Source organism: Leuciscus leuciscus (assembly GCF_965113295.1).
Source record: "Leuciscus leuciscus genome assembly, chromosome: 19".
NCBI lineage: Eukaryota > Metazoa > Chordata > Actinopteri > Cypriniformes > Leuciscidae > Leuciscus > Leuciscus leuciscus.
The window spans coordinates 1,905,316-1,926,807 of NC_138743.1; the positions used below are offsets into that span (position 1 = coordinate 1,905,316).

General features: G+C 38.0%; 1 protein-coding gene across 3 annotated transcripts; it reads right to left on the minus strand.

The window, feature by feature from the left end:
• Window positions 1-140: 140 nt before the first annotated feature.
• Window positions 141-21,492, minus strand: bub1ba (BUB1 mitotic checkpoint serine/threonine kinase Ba). 3 transcript variants are annotated; one of them, XM_082147200.1, is made up of 17 exons: window positions 21,358-21,492; window positions 21,064-21,147; window positions 18,888-19,060; window positions 17,417-17,517; window positions 16,369-16,487; window positions 13,676-13,713; window positions 13,437-13,518; window positions 12,791-12,878; window positions 10,740-10,960; window positions 8,496-8,626; window positions 4,548-4,685; window positions 4,392-4,471; window positions 3,521-3,679; window positions 2,609-2,745; window positions 2,385-2,520; window positions 1,152-1,267; window positions 141-394 (listed from the first exon to the last, which is right to left on the minus strand). In XM_082147200.1, the coding sequence occupies exons 2-17, from the start codon at window positions 21,126-21,128 to the stop codon at window positions 280-282; spliced, it is 1,899 nt and encodes a 632-aa protein (XP_082003326.1). In that variant the 5' UTR covers window positions 21,129-21,147; window positions 21,358-21,492; the 3' UTR covers window positions 141-279. The 3 variants fall into 3 exon arrangements, with proteins under 3 accessions (XP_082003326.1, XP_082003327.1, XP_082003325.1); XM_082147201.1 differs by having other exon boundaries at window positions 10,749-10,963; XM_082147199.1 differs by having other exon boundaries at window positions 10,740-10,963.

Here is a 21,492-nt window from a genome sequence, read left to right on the forward strand (position 1 = left end):
TTTTATATAGGGTCATATACCATTTATTCACTATAAAACAACATATCGCATCTTAAGCCACTATTTTATATTTAAAAAAAATATGCCTCAATCACTGAGATTTTCTTATTATGAATAAAAAACAAAAAAACACCCAAGCCTACATTGTGAAAATAGTTTATTAACGTGTATAAAGAACAATATATAACATTAATTCCATAGTCACAGTTTCACATGGAGTGAAAAGAACATGGCCTTATTTTACAATAAAATAGTGTAACATGACTTAACATCCGATATTCATAAGCTGTCGGTCACATGACTGATGAGGTCGGACAAAACCAGCGAAGAAGACTTTTGCTCTGGATTCAAAGTCATGTGGAAGAAGTCCTTCCATGAGGAGTTTACAGGAGCGCTGAAAGACATGACAAATGACAAACATCTATACTGGAATAGAGTCAAACTAAACTATAACATAGATTTTCATGTGCATATCTTAAAGGGTTATGAAGATGTGCAAATACTTCACTCTAAATATTTTGTAACACTTTATAATAAGGTTTTATTTGTTAATATGAGTTAACAATGAAAAATACTTATAAATCACTTTATAAGTGCAACATTATGCATTATTAAAATATAAAGTTGTACCTGTTTCTTTTTTTAATAATCACTGTTGTTGTTATTAATTAATGGACCTGATCAAACATGAATGACTTATCAATGAAAAGTTGTATATTTATTAACTAACATTTATAAGTATTGTAACAATTGTATTGCTCATTATTAATGCAATAACTAATGGGACCATATTTTAAAACGTTACCAAATATTTTTGTTGTGATGAGAATTGTCTTTTTGCCTTATGATGATGCGTGCAAACACAGACACGCGCACGCACACACACACACACACACGCACGCGCACACGCACGCGCACACACACGCGCACACACACGCGCACACACACACGCACGCAAACACAGACACACACATGCACGCAAACACAGACACACACGCGCACGCACGCACGAGCGCACACAGACACTCACACTCACACTCACACTCACACTCAGTCTACTCTCTCTTTTGTCTAAGTGGTAAAATATGGCCTGGACATGTGTTTGTTCCTCCATATGTCTGTACAATATTAATAGTTAATGTTGATCGCACCTCTGATCAGATCCAGATAATTCATCCACACTCCAGGCCGAATTCTCCTGCGTTACTTTCATTGGTCGGTTAAACAACAGAATGTGCACGATTTCTGCAAGGCCAATCAGATCAACCTGTTGCAAGAGCAGAAATAATCACAAAAATTAAATGCAACAATTATTGCTTTTAACACATTTGATTATTCATAATGATTAGCTAGATAAATGAACAAACTGATGCAAACCCTAAACCATAAGCCGGCAGCTTAAGTAGTTTAAAGATTAGGTTTTTTCTTCTTCTTGATTATTTCTGCTGCTGCATAAATTAAACAGACATACATAAATCCCGATTCAGATCTAGGCAGGTGGAGCTGGGGAGGGGGAGGGGTTCAGAGAGTCTGTTAGCACTGCAGGACTAGCTGAAAGCTAACACTGAACCCGACTATTTAAATGTTAAGCAAGCAATCCCATTGGCTGCAGGATCAGCAGAGCCAATCAGCTGTGCCATAGTTTTAACACACATGGTTTGAACCTTTCCACACATGCCAGCATGACAAAACTTAGTGTATTTACTAGTTGCCATATCAACACTATATAGAGAGAGAGAAAAAAATGCACCAAAATTTTTAAAAAATCTTTGAAAGATATCGCTGAACATTTAACTATAGCAAAAGTACATTTCTTAAATTAATTTTTCATCTCTGTTTTTTGTTTATTTAAAATTAGACAAATCTGATATTATTTTAATCTTATGCGTGTTATTTAACAGTTGATATGGTTGTTTAATGCTGATCTGACAGCAGAAACACTCGCCAGGTTTAAACCCCAGGTGTGCAGGCGGGGCATGTTGTCACATTGCGTTACGATGAGCCCCTATTAGAACTATGCTATTCTATTCTATACTTTCATGAATTCTATTGAGAAACCATGAGAATAAGGTGAATAAAGACTAAAGTTAATTGTATTTTATTGAGAAAATATTTTAGTTTGTCTTGTATATTTTTTTGGATTAGATCAGATAACATTTTAATCTGTCATATTGTCACCTTTGGGGCATGTTGTCACATTTCACTTCCATTCTTTCAGGGTAAATCAAGAAAAAAAAAAGCATACAATGTATTAATGAAGCAAAACCACATAATTGTACAAGACGTGGGAAAAAATAAATACCCTGAACCCAAAGTGAATTTACACAAACTGAGAAAGTCAAAAGTGTTGATATATTTGGAAGGAAAGAGGAGTATGAATGTACCTGATAAGGCGAGGCAGAAGCTGACAGAAGACCCTGTTGTATGTATTCCTGTGCCGATGGAAGGTCTTGTGCAGTTTTCACATCACTCTGGAGCTGCAGATCCACTGCGTTTGAGAAATCTACAGCTGTGATGCCACTGCGGCCACAAACACAGGATGAGCGGCTTGGAAACGGGTATCAATACTAAACGTATGCTTGTGTGTGCATGTGTTTTACTCCTGTACCTGTGGTAAGAGTACAAGGTTTCTGGCTTCAGGCCTCCATGGACCACCTGACAGGAGTGAAACTGCTTCACCAACTCTAGTAACAGAAGGACTAAGCGTGGAACACTCGGTCTAGCAATGGGGTCAGCGATGAGATCCTAACGGTGGAAAGATGAAAACAGAAATGTTTCATTGAGGACTTGCGTATAAAAAGATTGTTTCCGCCACAGAATAAAAAATAAAAAGGGTAATTGCGACTTTTTCATCTTACGATTCAGAGCTTACATGTCAGAATTGCATGATATAAAGTCAGAATTGCATGATATAAAGTCAGAATTGCGAGATAGAAAGTCAAAATTGCATGATATAAAGTCAAAATTGCATGATATAAAGTCAGAATTGCATGATATAAAGTCAGAATTGCGAGATATAAAGTCAGAATTGCGAGATAGAAAGTCAGAATTGCATGATATAAAGTCAGAATTGCATGATATAAAGTCAGAATTGCATGATATAAAGTCAGAATTGCATGATATAAAGTCAAAATTGCATGATATAAAGTCAGAATTGCATGATATAAAGTCAGAATTGCATGATATAAAGTCAGAATTGCATGATATAAAGTCAGAATTGCGAGATATAAAGTCAGAATTGCGAGATATAAAGTCAGAATTGCGAGATAGAAAGTCAGAATTGCGAGATAGAAAGTCAGAATTGTGAGATAGAAAGTCAGAATTGCCAGATATAAAGTCAGAATTGTGAGATATAAAGTCAGAATTGCGAGATAGAAAGTCAGAATTGCGAGATAGAAAGTCAGAATTGCCAGATAGAAAGTCAGAATTATCTTTTAAAATGTTTTATTCTGTGGCGGAAACAAGCTTCTGTACTTGCGAAGGTTTACGAGGAAAAGAAAAACGAGTTGACGAGACGTACCTCTATGGTCTCTCCGTTAGGATTCCTCCAGAGAGTCATGCAGCCGTTCTCGAACACGTAGCAGGAGATCTGGACGAGACGATCCTGCTGATCATGTGACAGTCGAGCTCGGAGCTGCGAGCTGATGAAGAAATCCCACGGCACTGAGGAAGAGTCCAGCTGAACCGGGAAAACAGGGAAGCGTACAGTACAGGAAGAGGAAATATGGAAACAGAGTTAATCATAAACAAATGACTAAATAAATATATAAGAAATGTGTTTATTTATTTTTATATATATATATATATATATATATATATATATATATATATATATATATATATATGGGCGACGGAACCATTGTATATGGGTGGGACAAGACCCACCCACTTTTTAAGACCAATGATATTGGACCCGCTTACTTTTACATTCAGCGCATAGCTGTTCGCTTTTCAGAGCGTCGTCAGTCAAATCCATTCCACTTGAGGAATGCCCTAAATAATTAAACTCCATTTCCGCTGAAATAGCTACATTATATTTCTCAACGAGCCGCAACTGACGAAAAAAACGCCCGTTGTACTCTTCCAGTCAAATATTGCGTTGCAAACATCAATAACAGCTTTAAGTTGGCAAATTACCATAGTATCAGCAGGTTAATCCACGGATAGCTGTGCACGACGTGGATGCGAGTTTAGTTTACTTGTTTAATTAAAACAAATAAATTAAACAAATAAAATTTATTATAAAAGGCATCAGAATACATGAAATGGTGTAAGTAACATTTTAGGGAGGACCCACCCACTTTTTTTTTGCTTCCGACGCCCATGTATATATATATAGATAGATAGATATCTATCTATCTATCTATATATCTAGAGAGAGAGAGAGACACCTTCAGAAGGACAGTAGCATTGCTGGACGAGTAAACGGTGAAGTCTTTCTTCTTCTCGCGGTAAAGCAACGTCTCTCCATCTGGAAGTGTGTGGAATATTCTATTAAACATTATTTTGACAATATAAATGCACCTGTGCATGAGTTTTCCATATACCAAGATTTAAGTCCCCGCCGGTGTCAGGAAGAAGTTCAGTTTTACGGTGGAAGCTGGAAAAGGTTGTCAGGTCTGCTTGCTGACACAGCCTGGATCTCACGCCTGGACTGCAGACGTCCTCTGATTCAGTGACGGACACTATGAGCACAAATACAAACATGTTATATCATAGAACATATTTTTGGGCGGGGGAAAATGACCAGATAATGTAAGCGTGTAAGTGTGTGCCTGGGATCCAGTAATGAAACAAGTGACGCCTTTGTGAACGAGTCATTGAATCATTCATATGTATATATTAAAAACAAAAATACATTTTATGTTTCTTTCTTGTGTACCTGTGTACACACACACACACACACACACACACACACACACACACACACACACACACGAAAGAACCTAAAATGTATTTGTTTTTTTAAGATCTAAACAAAACCCAACAGATTAGAGATGGACGATTCTAGATAAATTGAATAATTTTTGAATCATTGATTCTCCCATGATTCTGAACAGATAATTAAACAAAACATGCAATTTACTAAAGGGTTCTGACTAAATGTTAATTACTGCAGTCTATTTAAAAATGTATATTTGACTTTATTTTTTTAAATCGATTTGAGTGAATGATTCAATGACTCACTCATAAAGTCAAGTCAAGTCAAGTTTATTTGTATAGCGCTTTTCACAATACAGATTGTATCAAAGCAGCTTCACAGTATTACATTAAAATAATACAACAAAGTTTGTTTCAAGAGGAATTTATTGATTGATAAAATTAAATTAAATATCCCCAAAATATCCCCAACTGAGCAAGCCAAAGGCAACAGTGGCAAGGAACCGAAAAACTCCATCAAGTGACCTAATGGTGTCCTAAAACTCCATCAGGTGACCTAATGGAGAAAAAAAAACCTTGGGAGAACCCAGGCTCAGTCGGGGGCCAGTTCTCCTCTGGCATTTATGAGCTAGAGGCCGGATTGTAGTTTGAACTGTAGGATTATATGAATGCCTGGCTGAAGAGATGCGACTTTAATCTAGTTTTAAACTGGGAGAGCGAGTCTGAGCAACGAACAGTATCAGGAAGACTATTCCAGAGTTTTGGAGCCAAATGTGAAAATGCTCTCCCTCCTTTGGTGGTTCTGGATATCCTAGGTATGACCAAAAGCCTTGAATTTAGTGATCTTAAAGAGCGCGATGGATTATAGGGCGATAGAAGATCCGTTAAATAGACGTGAGCTAAGCCGTTTAGGGCTTTATAAGTCAGTAGCAATACCTTGTAATTAATACGGAACTTTATAGGTAACCAATGCAGTGATGATAAAATCGGTGTTATATGATCATATTTTCTTGATCTCGTAAGAACTCTAGCGGCGGCATTTTGGACTAACTGTAGCTTGTTTATTGAGGATGCAGGACAACCAGCTAATAAAGCATTACAGTAATCCAGTCTCGAGGTCATGAATGCATGAACTAACTTTTCTGCATCAGAAACTGATAGCATATTACGTAGCTTAGCAATGTTTCTAAGGTGGAAAAAGGCTGTTTTTGTAACATATGAAATATGATTTTCAAAAGACAGGTTGCAATCGAGTATAACACCCAGGTCTTTTATTGTAGAGGATAAAGTAACAGGACATCCTATGATGTTAAAGTTGTATTGTGCGAGGTTTTGTGGGCGGTTTTTTGAACCGATAAGTAGGGTTGGGTATTGGTTGGGTTTTATCCGATACCAGTACCTACTCGGTATTTTTCAAACGGTTCCGGTGCTTAAACGGTTCTTAAACCGGTACTTAAGAAAACGAAATACCGCACACACTTTATCAAAAAAATAATACCTGTGTGTGTTTTCTGAAAAAGATTTTCTGATTTCTGATTAAATTAAAAATTGTGCCATTTAAAAGGCTACTGATGTAGCCGAAAACACTTAAGTTAAGATCAAAATTTTGTCTTCTCATATTATTTATATAATATATTATATTACATATTATATATTATAGACTTTTACAAAACAGAGAAATATCTGACACTGAGCAGAAATATTTAACACACATAGTATAGCCTCATATAAATTTACTTGATATACTTCATACTTGATATGCAAGATTTGCAGTTGGCATTAAAATACTAGACTTACCCGAAGAGGAACACTGCAGCTGAACTTGAACTTTAGTCAAGAGGTTTTGGGTTCTAATCCGCATTCGTAGTTTTTTTTTTTTTTTTTACCGATTATGCTCATCAGTGGTTGTATATCAAGCAGGGACACTTCGTGTGCATTATATTTTGTGATTTCACCAGAACAAATAGATATGAGGCGCCGTCTAGGGCTTAAATCGAACTTCATTCACGCACACATAAAACGCTTGCATACACATATACTAAGTAGTCACACATACATGTACTGCTGAATGCTCCAACTATATGAAATGCACAACGTCAACGTCACATCTAAAGTCGCTCACGCACACACACGCAAACTCTACACACACACACAAGACGCGCGGAACTCTCCGCGCACATACTCATCTGAGACGCGAGCACACACACACACACAAACTCGCGCACATACTCATCTGAGACGCGAGCACACACACACACACACACAGACTCGCGCACATACTCATCTGAGACGCGAGCACACACACACACACACACACACAAACTCGCGCACATACTCATCTGAGACGCGAGCACACACACAAACACACAAACTCGCGCACATACTCATCTGAGACGCGAGCACACACACACACACACACAGACTCGCGCACATACTCATCTGAGACGCGAGCACACACACACACACACACACACAAACTCGCGCACATACTCATCTGAGACGCGAGCACACACACACAAACACACAAACTCGCGCACATACTCATCTGAGACGCGAGCACACACACACACACACACAGACTCGCGCACATACTCATCTGAGACGCGAGCACACACACACACACAAACTCGCGCACATACTCATCTGAGACGCGAGCACGCACACACAAACTCTCCGCACACATACTCATATAGACGGCACCTCATAAATAGATCGATCTCTGCAACGTATTAAAGCGCGCGTCCGAGTGAAGAAAGTGTGGTGTGCGCGAGCCACAAGAGAAAACACTGTTTTCGCACCACTGATCGCAGCGGCAACGAGCACTTTGATGACTTGATTTAAAAAACACAGTTCAGCGCTAGATCGTCTCTTATTTAACAAACGAATTAAATGAATTCTCTGCTGGTTAACTGGAGATGTTTTGTTATTGGATCATTCGTGCCGCGAGATGTTTTATAGGGGGCGGTGAAAAAAGTCAGGCACCGAAATCAGGCACCGAAAGTTGCGTTCTTATTCGGTCTCGTTACTACCGTTTACGTCGGAACCGGTACCCAACCCTACCGATAAGTATTACCTCGGTCTTGTCTGGATTTAATAAAAGAAAATTACGCATCATCCAATCTTTTATATCTTTAACACACTCTGTCTGTCAATTTGGAAAATTTAGCGTTTTCATCCGGCCGTGATGAAATATATATTTGAGTGTCATCAGCATAACAATGGAAACTAATTCCATGTTTCCTTATAATATTTCCAAGTGGCATCATATATATTGAGAATAACAGAGGGCCTAATACAGATCCCTGCGGCACTCCATAGTTTACTGGAGTTATGGTCGATTAAGAGTTCACTTGTTTCATTACTGGATGAATCAGTGTTTTTAAACGAATCTCTTGAGTGAATGATTCAATGACAAACACATTTTTAACAGTCTCTTGTCTCCACCTACTGGTGTAACGATGTAATGATACCATCTTTATTTGAAGCGTCAAGTTAATCTCAAAGGTGATTTAACTTCGATTGCGATCTTTTAACAATTAATTGTGCAGCTCTAAAACAGATCTAGTTTCACTAAGAGACCATATAAACTCTAAACTGTGAGCTTTATTTCCCACCGTTCTCCAGCACAGTCTCTGGTCCCTCCACAGCTCGGCTGATCTCCATGTCATTAAAGCGTTTCATGGGATCCTGGGAAAAGTTAGCAAAGGAAGTGCCGCCCAAGTCCTGACTGATCTCTAGGATAGGACTATGAACACAAAGCATGGACAAACCAAAGTCAGAGTGAGATTCTAATCAAGATTTGTCATAATTAGCCATTAAAAATACTGTAACATGAAATCAAATGTAACAGCGTGGCGCACTAGCAACACAAGCTCATGGGATTGATTTGCAGAATGCATGAACTGATAAAAATGTGCGCCTTCAATGCAATGCAAGTCACTTTGGATAAAAGCATCTGCAAAATGCATAAATGTAAAAAATTTAAATGTAATGCAAGACATGTATTTACAAAGGATGCGCATCATGTAAATATATATATTGTGGCGACTATACAAAAATTGGAAATTTTGCCATATGGTTTATATCACAGCATGAAAATATGATCCGCATTTGCGTGATAATACGATCATTACATTTCTGTAGTATCTCATTATCATGAAATAAAATTTCTCATATTGTGAAATAAGATTTTGGCCATTTCATCCACCCCTAGTATTTACTTCCTTAAAGGTGCCGTAGAATGGATTATTTTATTATTTTATAATGTTTCCTGGGGTGCCCTTATAATGTTAGTATGTTTTTTAGATCAAAATTGGTTATAATTTAGAAATAAAAGGCATATTTCCTAGCCTGATTTCATCTATTGATTTGAACGCTCTGTTTGAAGGGGCGTGTCTGCTGTGAGACTTCAGTGTTGTTGCCCACTGCTGTGATTGGCTGACATGCTTGCATATGAAATATCTGGCATTACATGTAGAGCTATCTGGAAAACTTTTACTATTACAGCTTTTATACGTTTTTACTATTACAGCTATCGGGATTAACGAATCATGAGAAGTTTTTTAAGTATTTAGATCTATTCCCATCACATAAAAGGTTGCAGATGAGCATTGAGCAGATGACAGCCTGTTGATCGCGTGAATGAAGATCTTATCACTGCAACGCGATTTACTGATGCATAAACAGTGTTGAACGACTTTGAGAGAAAGATTATCTGTCTGAACTTGAACAATTACACATCAGAAATTCACATAACCCACTGGTTCTTCAGAGGCACGGATGAAGGAGCTAAAAAAATACTTTTGTGTTCATTTGTACTGTACATCCAAACACTGAGCAACTGCCATGCTTCGTTCGCTCGTTTGCAAGCCATGATGTCTCTCGAGGAAAAAACAATATCGCGCTGGATCTAGATAACACAGTGTAAATTATCGTTAATAAAATCACTACTTACCGCTTGCGGGAATATAACGTTAGTTGAAATTGCCCCCTTCGTCCGTTTGAGACGCCGAGAGAAGCCTGGCTGCTTGATATTGTTCCAGGTTAGAAAAACAGTCCGTGGTGAAATGGGCAGAGCAACTAACAACTTCGAATTAAACTGTAGCGGTATCCGATTATAGATAGATCTGCCATTTTCCCTATGATCCTCCTCCTGCTTGTTTCTTCACCTGCAGAACTTCTGATGATTCGGCTGTGCAGTTTCGCCTGGCACTGAGCATGGGCTGGCATATGCTAATTTTTGGAGGCGTACATATTAATGATCCCGACTGTTGCGTCACAGTCGGTGTTATGTGGAGATTCGCCTGTTTTTCAGGGGTGTTTTTCAAAAACGAGATTTAAATAAGAAAGAGAAAACTATGGTGTTTGAGACTCACTGTATGTCATGTCCATGTACTGAACTCTTGTTATTTAACTATGCCAAGATAAATTCAATTTCACATTCTAGGGCACCTTTAAATAAAAAAGTATTTTAGTGTTTTATAAATGTCATAGTCTGATAGTGGATTTCTTAACTTCATCCAATGTGTTCATTACAGTATAGGGACTGAGTATAGATTATTGGAGTACGTTTTACAAGAAAATACTATTCTGGTCTTTCTAGTGTTACTTGAAGTTTCCTTGTAATTATTTGTGAAAATTGTTTCTACACCAATTTTTTTTTCAAAAAGTAAAATTAAGTACTCCAAGCGCCTTGTACGAACTCTGCAGACAGCAACAAAGTGTCGGCCCAGATCCGGCCCACATCTGGTACGCGTTGAATCCACATGTACCAGATGTGGGCTGGATCTGGGCCGACACTATGTTGCTGTCTGGGGAGCTCAATAATAAAAACAGTAAAATGTAAGCACTTTAAGCACCTGGAGTACCTGAGCTTGTTCTCCTCAGGGCTCATGGTAGAGCTTGGTGCTTTAGTGGATTCTGGGTTCTCCGGGAGTTTCTGCCTCTCGACTCCACCGAATGGAGTTGAAGCGAGATGAGTGGCACGAGCGAACTCACACGTGTCGTCTGGACTCCGGCACAGAGTCTTATTCCAGTGGCCGTTGACGATGGCTTCCTCACAGCGAGAGATGGACGAGTCCTGCTAATGAAGGCACCGTGATTACTGACAGGAACACTTTAATTACAAACACTGAGAAGAAACTGAAAGGGCTAGTTCACTTTAAAATGAAAATTAGCTCATGGGGCTCATTTTCACAAAAATAAAGACTGACTTAATTTAGACCAAAAAAATTTGACACCTTACCCCCAGGCTAACTTACCCCCCAGACACCTTAGCCCCAGGCTGACTTAGGTCTCAGACTCTGTTACCTTGGCAACCAGCAGTAACAATCAGTTACATTATAAACAGCCAAAAGAAAAGGGAAAATGGCTCATAATTTAAACATTTCTTCTTGTTACTACATTCTCCGCTAAATTCCCCAAGTAAAATGTCCTTGTAACTGTTATACTCCTCCAACAAACACATATTATCCGCTGGGGTAAACTGCACTGAGCGGTTGAATGTGCTTACTCGATCCGCCATGTTTTTTGTTTTGAAAAGTGTCTTATTTTACCTAGAATGCATTGCAGTGTAGTCCTACTTAAGATAGTCAGAGTCTTAAATGCTTTGTGCAACGGTCTGATTTAGATGTCTATCTGAAGTCTGACTATCTACTATATATAAGCCATAGTCAAAGTCTATCTTTGTGAAACTGGCCCATGATTTACTCACCCTGAACTCATCCTAGGTGTATATGACTTTCTTCTTTCAGACGAACACAATCAGAGTTATATAAAAAAATGTCCTGGCTCTTCCAAGCTTTATAATGGCAATGAATAGCAACCAACAGATTGAAGCTCATAAAAGTGCATCCATCCATCATAAACGAACTTCACGCGGCTCCTGTGGGTTAATGAAGGCTTTCTGAAGCAAAACCATGAGTTTGTGTAAGAAAAATATCCATATTTAACACGTTACAACTTACAAAGTAAAATTCTGGCTTCCGGCCAAACGAACATACGGATTCCACTTACGCCTGAAGCGCAACTCGTGCCGTCAGAAGTGGCGTAGTGTGTGTGTGAGTAGTGAGTGTGTGTGAGAGAGTGTGATTAGTGAGTGTGTGTGAGAGTGTGAGTAGTGAGTGAGTGAGTGAGTGAGTGAGTGAGTGAGTGTGTGTGTGTGTGTGTGTGTGTGTGAGAGAGTGTGATTAGTGAGTGTGTGTGAGAGTGTGAGTAGTGAGTGTGTATGTGTGTGTGTAGTGCATAATGGCGTAGCGTAAATATCAGCAGTATGTCGCATCACTCGCTTAAGTTGCGCTTTACACTTAAGTGTAAAAAGTTAGACTGTATGTTCCGTATGTTCTTTTGGCTGGAAGTTATTTATTTTGCTTTATAAAGTTTAAAATATTAATATTTTTCTTACACAAACTCATGGTTTTGCTTCAGAAGGCCTTTATTAGTGAAGTTCGTTTATGACGGATAGATAGATGCATGTTTTTGAGCTTCAATCTGTCGGTTGCGATCCACAGCCATTATAAAGCTTGGAAGAGCCAGGACATTTTTTAATATAACTCTGTGTACTTCTGAAAGTAGAATGGCATATGAAGAGTTCAGATGCAAAAGCCTCTAAGTGCCATCTGAAATTTTCTTCTAGAATGATCATTTTTATCAAGCTTGTATATTTAAGTTCAATAATTTCACTTAAATTGCAATGCAAATTACCTATTAATTGTCATTTAAGTGAAATTACTTAACTTAAATATACAAGCTTTATAAAAATGATCATTCTAGAAGAAAATTTCAGATGGCACTTAGAGGCTTTTGCATCTGAACTCTTCATATACACCCCTAGGATGAGTTCAGGGTGAGTAAATCATGGGCTAATGTTCATTTTAAAGTGAACTACTCCCTGTAGGAACGCTGATCTCACTCTGTCAGCGGAGAGTTCTGCTTTTGACTTCGGCACTTTCAGACTCGAGGTCGGCAGCTTCAGAGATACACGGTTTGCCGAAGAGGATCTGAAATTGCAGAGAAAACATCTTGATTAAATGAAAGAGTGGACAGAGCGGCCAAGGAGGGAAAAGAAAGAATAAAACAAACACAAAAAACTAAAAGGGAATGACAAAAAGAACAAACAAAAGAACTAGAAAGAGAGGAAAAAGGAGATTGGAGAAAGAAAGAAAGAAAGAAAGAAAGAAAGAAAGAAAGAAAGAAAGAAAGAAAGAAAGAAAGAAAGAAAGAAAGAACAAAAAATTTAAGAAAGAATGAACAATATAAAGACAGAATGCAAAAAAGAATGAACGATAAAAAGGAAGAATGATAAAAGAAAGATAGAAGTGAAAAAAGATAAAAAGAAAGAAAAAACGATTAAAAAAGAATGATAAACGGATGATGAAAGATAGAATTTATAGAAAGGAAGAACAATATAAAAGAGTGATACAAGAAAGATCAATGATAAAATGGAAGAAAGAAAGAAAGAAAGAAAGAAAGAAAGAAAGAAAGAAAGAAAGAAAGAAAGAAAGAAAGAAAGAAAGAAAGAAAGAAAGAAAGAAAGAAAGGCCAGCTGGTGTCCTCACGGTCTGTGTGTCTGTCTGTTCTCATCAGAAGCGCTGAATGGTTTTGCTGTGGCTGTTTTCTGCTGTCGAGAGTCACTTCCACCTGAACACACACACACGTTTAGCACAAGAACTTCACCTGAACACACACAGACACACACACAGACGTGTTTAGCACAGGAACTTCACCTGAATACAGACACACACACACACACACACACACACACACACACAGTGTGTTACAGACAGGAGAGACTCACTCTGATGCGTGTGCTCCTCTCGACTCACTGAACTCCTCCTGAACACACCACAGAAAAAACATCAGCAAAAAGATCAGAGAAACATTTAAATGCAAATAACTCAACTCAACTCAACTCAACTCAGACGAACTAGCGCTGATGAAAGCAGACTGTGTTGTCGCCTCGCGTCGGGGTAAAAACCTGCACTTGAACACACCGAGAGAACTACTGCCGACTGTCAGCTAGAATGCGTGATCTGCGCCTGCGTGTAAGTGAGACGACTGTCTATTTCTGCAGATATATTCATCTCTATTCATCATTCAAAAAGGGAAACCGACGCTGCAGATACACAAACCGTAAACAAAGTAGTGCGAGCTTACCGTTTTGAATATCAGTCCTGCTAAACACTTTCTTTATTCCACTCCTCTCGTGTTAATATTGAAATATTCGCCAAGGAACACTCAGGTAAGATGACGTGTAGGGGTGTGACGGTTAATATATAACCGTGAGACCGACGGTTATAGTTGAACACCGTCATTAGAACTCGATAACCGCCAAAACCGTGTTATTAAAACATTTTTTACAAACATTTATCATCATAGAGAATATTTAAATAGGCTACTAATTAAAAACAATTGTTCACAGTCTGTTATTAATAGTCTACGTCGTTTCCAACTGTATTTGATTCTTTGCCAAGTGCCCCCTGACCGACCGCCAATCATTTGAGATAAAAGCTATGACTATGATATAGTGATGTGCCATCATTATGAGATTTATTAAACAAATGAAAAACATTTGCAATAATAAACATTAGCAATAAACATTTGCAATAATAAACAACGTATCATTACCGATAAGATAACTGATCGTGCAGTTTAATTACCCCTTGACTGACCCTAAACATGTTTGATAAAAAAAAAAACATACAGTGTGTATATGTGTATTACTTTTTAGCTCAAAAATAATTGTAATAAAAGATAGGATCATAAGATGCACAATATATCAGGAGACATGGTTTTTACCACTTCATTAAGTTTTGCTTTGTAGAAAGCCTTTCTTTAAAGCGAATTTCGTTTTGTACAAATTTTATCTTCATTTTAAAGGGGACCTATTATGCAAAATTCACTTTTGCATGCTGTTTGGACATAAATGTGTGTTGGCAGTGTGTGTACACAACCACCCAATAGTGATAAAAATCCACTCACTCCTTTTTTATTAATCCCCATAAATCATCAGCAGTGTCTCCCAACGACCTGTTTTCAGAATGCTGTTTTAGTGACGTCACTAGCACAGGCCCCGCCCACGAGTGTTGACAGACACTGCCATTCTAACATAGACCCGCCCTGATCGAGTTCACAGTGAGTTGTACTGACGAGAATGTCTCCCAAGCGTTGTAGGTGTTGTGTGGCTGGATGTATTAATCCACATAGCTCTCTCTATTTACTCCCGAAATCTGAGGCAGCCGCTGAAGACGAGGTGGAATTATTTAGTTTTTAAAGAAAATGCTCCCTCAACTCTACCGAAATTCGTTTATGTACTTGCGCACAAGCTCTTACGGTGATTTTCTGGAGTAAAACTGACGCTTCATCTTTTGTGTTATGTACAATAAACTTTATTAAACTCATCAGTATATGTTTGATCATCATTCTGACCTGGTCCGAAACAGCAGACTTGTCGGCTATTAATAGTGGATACATACAAGTAGATGACAAATACGTTATAACTGTAATTAAACTACTAAACTATACCTGTTCCATCTCCATACAGCACTCTGACTCTGTAGGCATTATTGTCCGACTCCGGGTCGAAATGAACACCGTTACTGAGAGTTTCTGATATTATCATCATCATTCCGTGATATGAAATTGTCCTGAGAGACTGAGCGCGAGCTCATGAAGCTCCGCCCCCTGTGCCGTGCAGCAGCAGCAGCTTATTTGCATTTAAAGGGCACACACTAAAACAGCACGTTTTTATGTGCCCCAAAAAATGACAATTTAAACATGCTGTAAAAAATGATCTGTTGGGTATTTTGAGCTAAAACTTCAAATACACACTCTGGGGACATCAGACTTATTTTACATCTTGTGAAAAGGGGCATAATAGGTCCCCTTTAATAAATGTTTCATCAACCAATTGCATGTATTTAATAAACAAAAAGCAAATATAGCAGAGACAATATAATAACCGTGACATGGAGGCGCCGGTGCGCCGCGTTCACTTGCATTGTGATCTCATCGTAAATGAATGAAACTCAGCGTAGGCCTATTTGATGCTATTAATTAGCATCAAATACCTTTGCTGCATTCTTTCTAGAACAGACAAGGGCTTTCTTGTGGCTCGCATCAGCAGAGCATTGCATCGTCCATAGACCGCAAAACAATCAGCGGATGGCAGGCGGGTGCGGCTTTGAAATTTGGTCAAAAAACGTTGGTGCGGATGATGAGTTTTGTGATGCGGTTGCGGATGAATTAATACCCCAGCCGCGTATCTCTATCGATAACAACATTGAACACTAATTTAAGCGATCAAGTAGCAAATAAGTGTCTGCTCGTTTATTCAAACTAAGTTGTCCTATAACAGAAGAACGTCGCAACTCAACTCAACCCAACCCAACCCCAGCAGTGTCGGTTCCAGGAGGATTTTTTCCATAGGGATAAAAAAATAAATAAAAAAAAATAAAAAAAAGTCTTTCTTAAAGCATTATAAGAGCTGACCTCTGAACCTCATGCCCTTCTTCCTGATCGCTGTAAATGACGAATGGAGCTCGTTTCACAACAGGGGCGGCAGGTTCACACGCACCAGCAGAAGAAGAGCCGGACTCCTCGTCAACGATCTAGACAAAGAATTAAAAATCACACTGTTAAAACAGGAGCCAGACTTATGCTGGTGTGTGTCTGAAAGCTCCCTTTTAAAAATGCAAAACATAGTTAAAAGGATAGTTAACCCAAAAATGAAAATTAGCCCATGATTTACTCACCCTGAAGTCATCCTAGGTGTGTATGACATTCTTCTTTCAGACGAACACAGTCGGAGTTATATTGAAAAATGTCCTGGCTCTTCCAAGCTTTATAATGGCAGTGAATGGCTGTTTCTGTTTTGAAGGTCATCAAAGTATACACCCGTCTGCCGGTCCGGAAGCTAGTTATTTTAGTCGATTAAGTTTTAAATGTGGATATTTTTCTTGCACAAACGCATCGCTTCACTTCAGAAGAACTTTATTAACCCACCAGAGCCTGTGGAGCACTTTATGATGGACAGATGCACTTTTGACAGATGCACAGATGATATTTTGGGGATATTTAATTTAATTTGATCAATCAATAAATTCCACTTGAAACAAACCTTGTTGTATTATTTTAATTTAATACTGTGAAGCTGCTTTGATACAATCTGTATTGTGAAAAGCGCTATACAAATATACTTGACTTGAATGATGGACAGATGCACTTTTATGATGGACAGATGCACTTTTATGATGGACAGATGCACTTTGGTGGACTTAAAAAAATTCACGGCCATTCACTGCCATTATAAAGCTTGGAAGAGCCAGGACATTTATTAATATAACTCTGATTGTATTCGTCTGATAGAAGAATGTCATATACACCTAGGATGAGTTCAGGGTGAGTAAATCATGGGCTAATTTTCACTTTTGGGAGAACTATCCCTTTAAAGGGATCCTTCACCTGAAACTTCAAGTTCTTTCATCATTTACTGTCCCTTATTTCTCTGGTCAGATATTGGGTATAAGGCATGCTGTACCTGTTGCGGAGCTGTGCTGATCCTCTGCTGAATGAGTCTCTGCTTCTGCTCGATCTGAAGCTGCAGTTCCTGCTTTATTTTGTTGATGTGTGAGGCCTTTTCTGCACAGGTAAAAATGTAAAATCAAATTAAAATGCTATACGGTCTAATCAAGGCTTATTATAGTTAACTAAAACCATAAAAGACACACTAACTGAAATTAAATATATATAAATCTTAAATCTATTTGATTTCAGCTAATTGCTAAAGCAACATTTCTCATTGTCATTTAGTTTGACTTAATTTAGTAATAACTAAAACAGATTTTTAGTTTTTTTTAAGTCAAGTTTATTTGTATAGCGCTTTTCACAATACAGATTGTATCAAAGCAGCTTCACAGTATTACATTTAAATAATACAACAAAGTTTATTTCAAGAGGAATTTATTGATTGATAAAATTAAATTAAATATCCCCAAAATATCCCCAACTGAGCAAGCCAAAGGCAACAGTGGCAAGGAACCGAAAAACTCCATCAAGTGACCTAATGGTGTCCTAAAACTCCATCAGGTGACCTAATGGAGAAAAAAAAACCTTGGGAGAACCCAGGCTCAGTCGGGGGCCAGTTCTCCTCTGGCATTTATGAGCTAGAGGCCGGATTGTAGTTTGAACTGTGGGATTATATGAATGCCTGGCTGAAGAGATGCGACTTTAATCTAGTTTTAAACAAAACTATAGACATTTAAAACACACACACACACACTTTCACACACACACTAGTGTGAACTAGCATGCGTGCGTGGTCTGGGTGTGTTTTTGTGAGGGATATACTCGATAATGTCAGATTGCATATCATTTAAAAAACAATGACGATATTATCGCGGACGATATACAGTATATCGCACACCCCTAATTGTTATATATTGTATTGACAACTCAATTAAATACTTAACATCATATATTCTGCAAAATTGGACATTTTTAAATAAACAGTGGGCTGTTTTAGGGCTGGACGATATGATGATAAATATAACATTATAATAAGTGATCACCTGGATTTAGACCTATATTGTATTTATATAAAGCGTTCACAGGCAAATCTGCTTTATGTATTTCCCCGGCGTGGAAATCAGGCTCATATAAATGTCAGGATACAGGATTCCTGCTGCATGTCAATATCAATGATCACTGGATCTTTGGTGAGTCGTAAGAAACACTATATCGAGTCCAAGCTTTAGTTTAAACTGATAATCGTTTGTTTTACTGGTGTTTTCAGTTTCTCCTATTAAATCCAGTCACGCATCAGCTCTTCTGCCACTCAGTCCGGCTGAGGGAATGTGTTCCCGCGGGAAAGTGACGTCAGTGCATATCCTCTTTTTGACTTCAGATGCAGCGAATGGGTTTAGTTAAAACATTTCTGATTCCACACTTGATTAAAGGCAGCATCAAACACACCTAACATCAGACATGCTGTATAAAACACACACACACACCACTCAAAGCCCTGTAGTAGCGCTGCGCACGAAGCTCTTCCAAGCTGAACTCCACGTCTCCCTGGTACACCTGATCTTTGCAGTACATGATCTGCACGTGATCCTCCTGCTGGGAAGCCTGTTCTTCTGGAGTCGGAATCCTCTGGGACGGGAGAGCAGTCTCCGCCGGAGCGCTGTGGTGGAAACGCAAAGTCTCACGATTACACAAGTTAAAATAAAACAGTCACAGACCAATATATGGGATGAACTGAAGTACTAGTTACAGTCCAACAACAACAAAAACATGTTCTAAGAACATTTTGCCAACGTTTTTTTTTTTTTCAGAATGTTCTCTGAACGTTTTTTTCTTGGTTATGCAAACATTAATGTCCCACGTCCCCCTGTGGTGAAAATCCAGCTTTAAATGTTGTTTATATATCTATGTGGTGTGTTTAATACGCTTTAAGACAAAGCATGTGTAAGTTCATAAGTCGACACCATTGCTGAGTATTTCCTCCTTAAAACTGCAGTGAACCAAAGACAGTCTCAAACACACGCTTTGAAATCGCTGGTGTTTCTGACGTCACAAACTACCTTGTAACCAATCAGATCAACGTGTGATCGTCAACCAGTGGATCTCTGAGCTGAGTGAGTGAGTGGAGGCGGGGTGAATTTGCATATTCATAGAACCGCGCATATTAAATAAGGCAAGGGTGTCGAGTTACACTCAAGATATTTTAAGGCATGAAGAATTTCTTTCAAGGAAAAAACATTTAAATATTTCATTTTGGTGATTAGAGATGAGTTTAAAGGGATAGAAATGTTGACTACAGGGGGACTTTAAAGGAACATTCCACTGATAACTGGAAGAGGCAAAATAAAAACTATCACTGACGCCTCGTGGAGTTTGTTTTGACACACTGCACAAAGCGGGACACTTCAGATGTGGATTTAAAACGGAAAATAAAACGGTATAATATACAGTACACTACCGTACGTGTTTTCATATCATTATGAAGTTATTTGTTGACTAGATGCTGCTCTAGCAGAGAAAGAACAGCAGTGTGTTTGCCGTCGAGGCTGAGAGGACGCTAACAATTAATACCTCAAAAACAAAACACACCAGCTGATCGCTTTAATGCATTCGTTACGCAGCGAAGATAGCTATACTAGCTTTATATATAGCTAGTGACATGAGAAAGCAATGTGTATTGACATGCTGCCGACTGAAACATACAAACAAATCATGAGTTCGATTTCATTTTTTTTTTTTTTTTTTTTTTTTTTTTTGTCACTAACATATTTTGATTAGATAATCATCAAGTGTTGTAAAATCAAAGCAAATAAAGTGTGAGAGTATACATACAATATACACATGTGTCTAATTCCAATGCTCTGGCCGTTGTGTAGTTATAAAGGTGGCCATTTTTTTAGCATTAATGTTTGGATTTAGGCCTATATGACATAGTAACACTTTACAATAAGAGTCCAGTTTGTAACATTAACTTTGGTTAATAGCCTAAACGTATTGTTAATTTCTTGATTTCAATATTCACTAATACATTTTTACATTTTAAAGTCGTGTCTTAGTTAATACATAATACTTTCATATTTTTGAATCGATTGATCAGTTATCGGCATAGACCAATCTGGTTATCGTTATCGGTAAAATCCACTATTGGTTGAGCTCTATTTTAAATGTTCTTTGAACATTCTGAAACAAGTAGTAATATTTATAATACTACTAATAATAATAATAATAATAGAAGAACGTTTAACATGAACAATGTATAAATAAGCCCTTTGACTTCTGTGCAAAAACAAAAAAACATACTATTGTAAACTAAAACGTTATTTTTTAATAAGGGAATTCAAATTAGGACACATGAACAATTATTTAGATATAATATAAAATACACATGATTAAAATATATTTACTATAAACTTATTCTTAATCTTATTTGGTTTCGGCAGGTTAGATTACAAAGTTACAAATGTAGACTTCACTACAATGATGTGTGTGTGTGTGTGTGTGTGTGTGTGTGTGTGTGTGTGTGTGTGTGTGTGTGTGTGTGTGTGTGTGTGTGTGTGTGTGTGTGTGACAAACGACCCAAAACAAAACAACACTCATGAAAAATCACTTAAGTTACAATGAAAACATCATGAACAAATGGATCATCTTTAGCACATTGCTCACCTCCAAATGTGAGACGAAAGTTCATCCATCTTCACGCGTTTTGATTGCTCAAACCCTAAAGCCATCTATCCTGTGCGATGTTTCCTGTGATATAATAAATCCAGTAGCATATGCAACGAAGGTTATTTGTAATCAGAATACTAAAATGATTATGTATAAAACATGAGTAGGATAGGTTAGTATTCCTGACAGCTGGCCTCACAGCGACAGATAATAGCAAATCATTTTCAAATCAACAAAACATTATATTTGCGAGTCGTATACATTTAGAAGTTGTAAAAATCATGTCTGTACCTCCGAAAATCATCAAATATTTCTGTTTCGGCGAAGTTGCTTAAAGCGCAGAGAAGTGTTGTCTGTCTGTTGTGCATTCGAGGTTCAATTTCAAATGTTACCACGTGACTGTGACGTACGGAGTAACTGACGTTC

Excerpts from the sequence above, each read along its gene's own strand:
- bub1ba (XM_082147199.1), bottom strand. The coding sequence starts at position 21,128 with ATGGCTTTAGGGTTTGAGCAATCAAAACGCGTGAAGATGGATGAACTT. Across the intron at positions 13,714-16,368 it reads GAAGGGCATGAGGTTCAGAG|GAGGAGTTCAGTGAGTCGAG; the intron begins GTCAGCTCTTAT and ends TGGTGTGTTCAG. Across the intron at positions 4,686-8,495 it reads AGAGACTGTGCTGGAGAACG|TGTCCGTCACTGAATCAGAG; the intron begins GTGGGAAATAAA and ends TTGTGCTCATAG.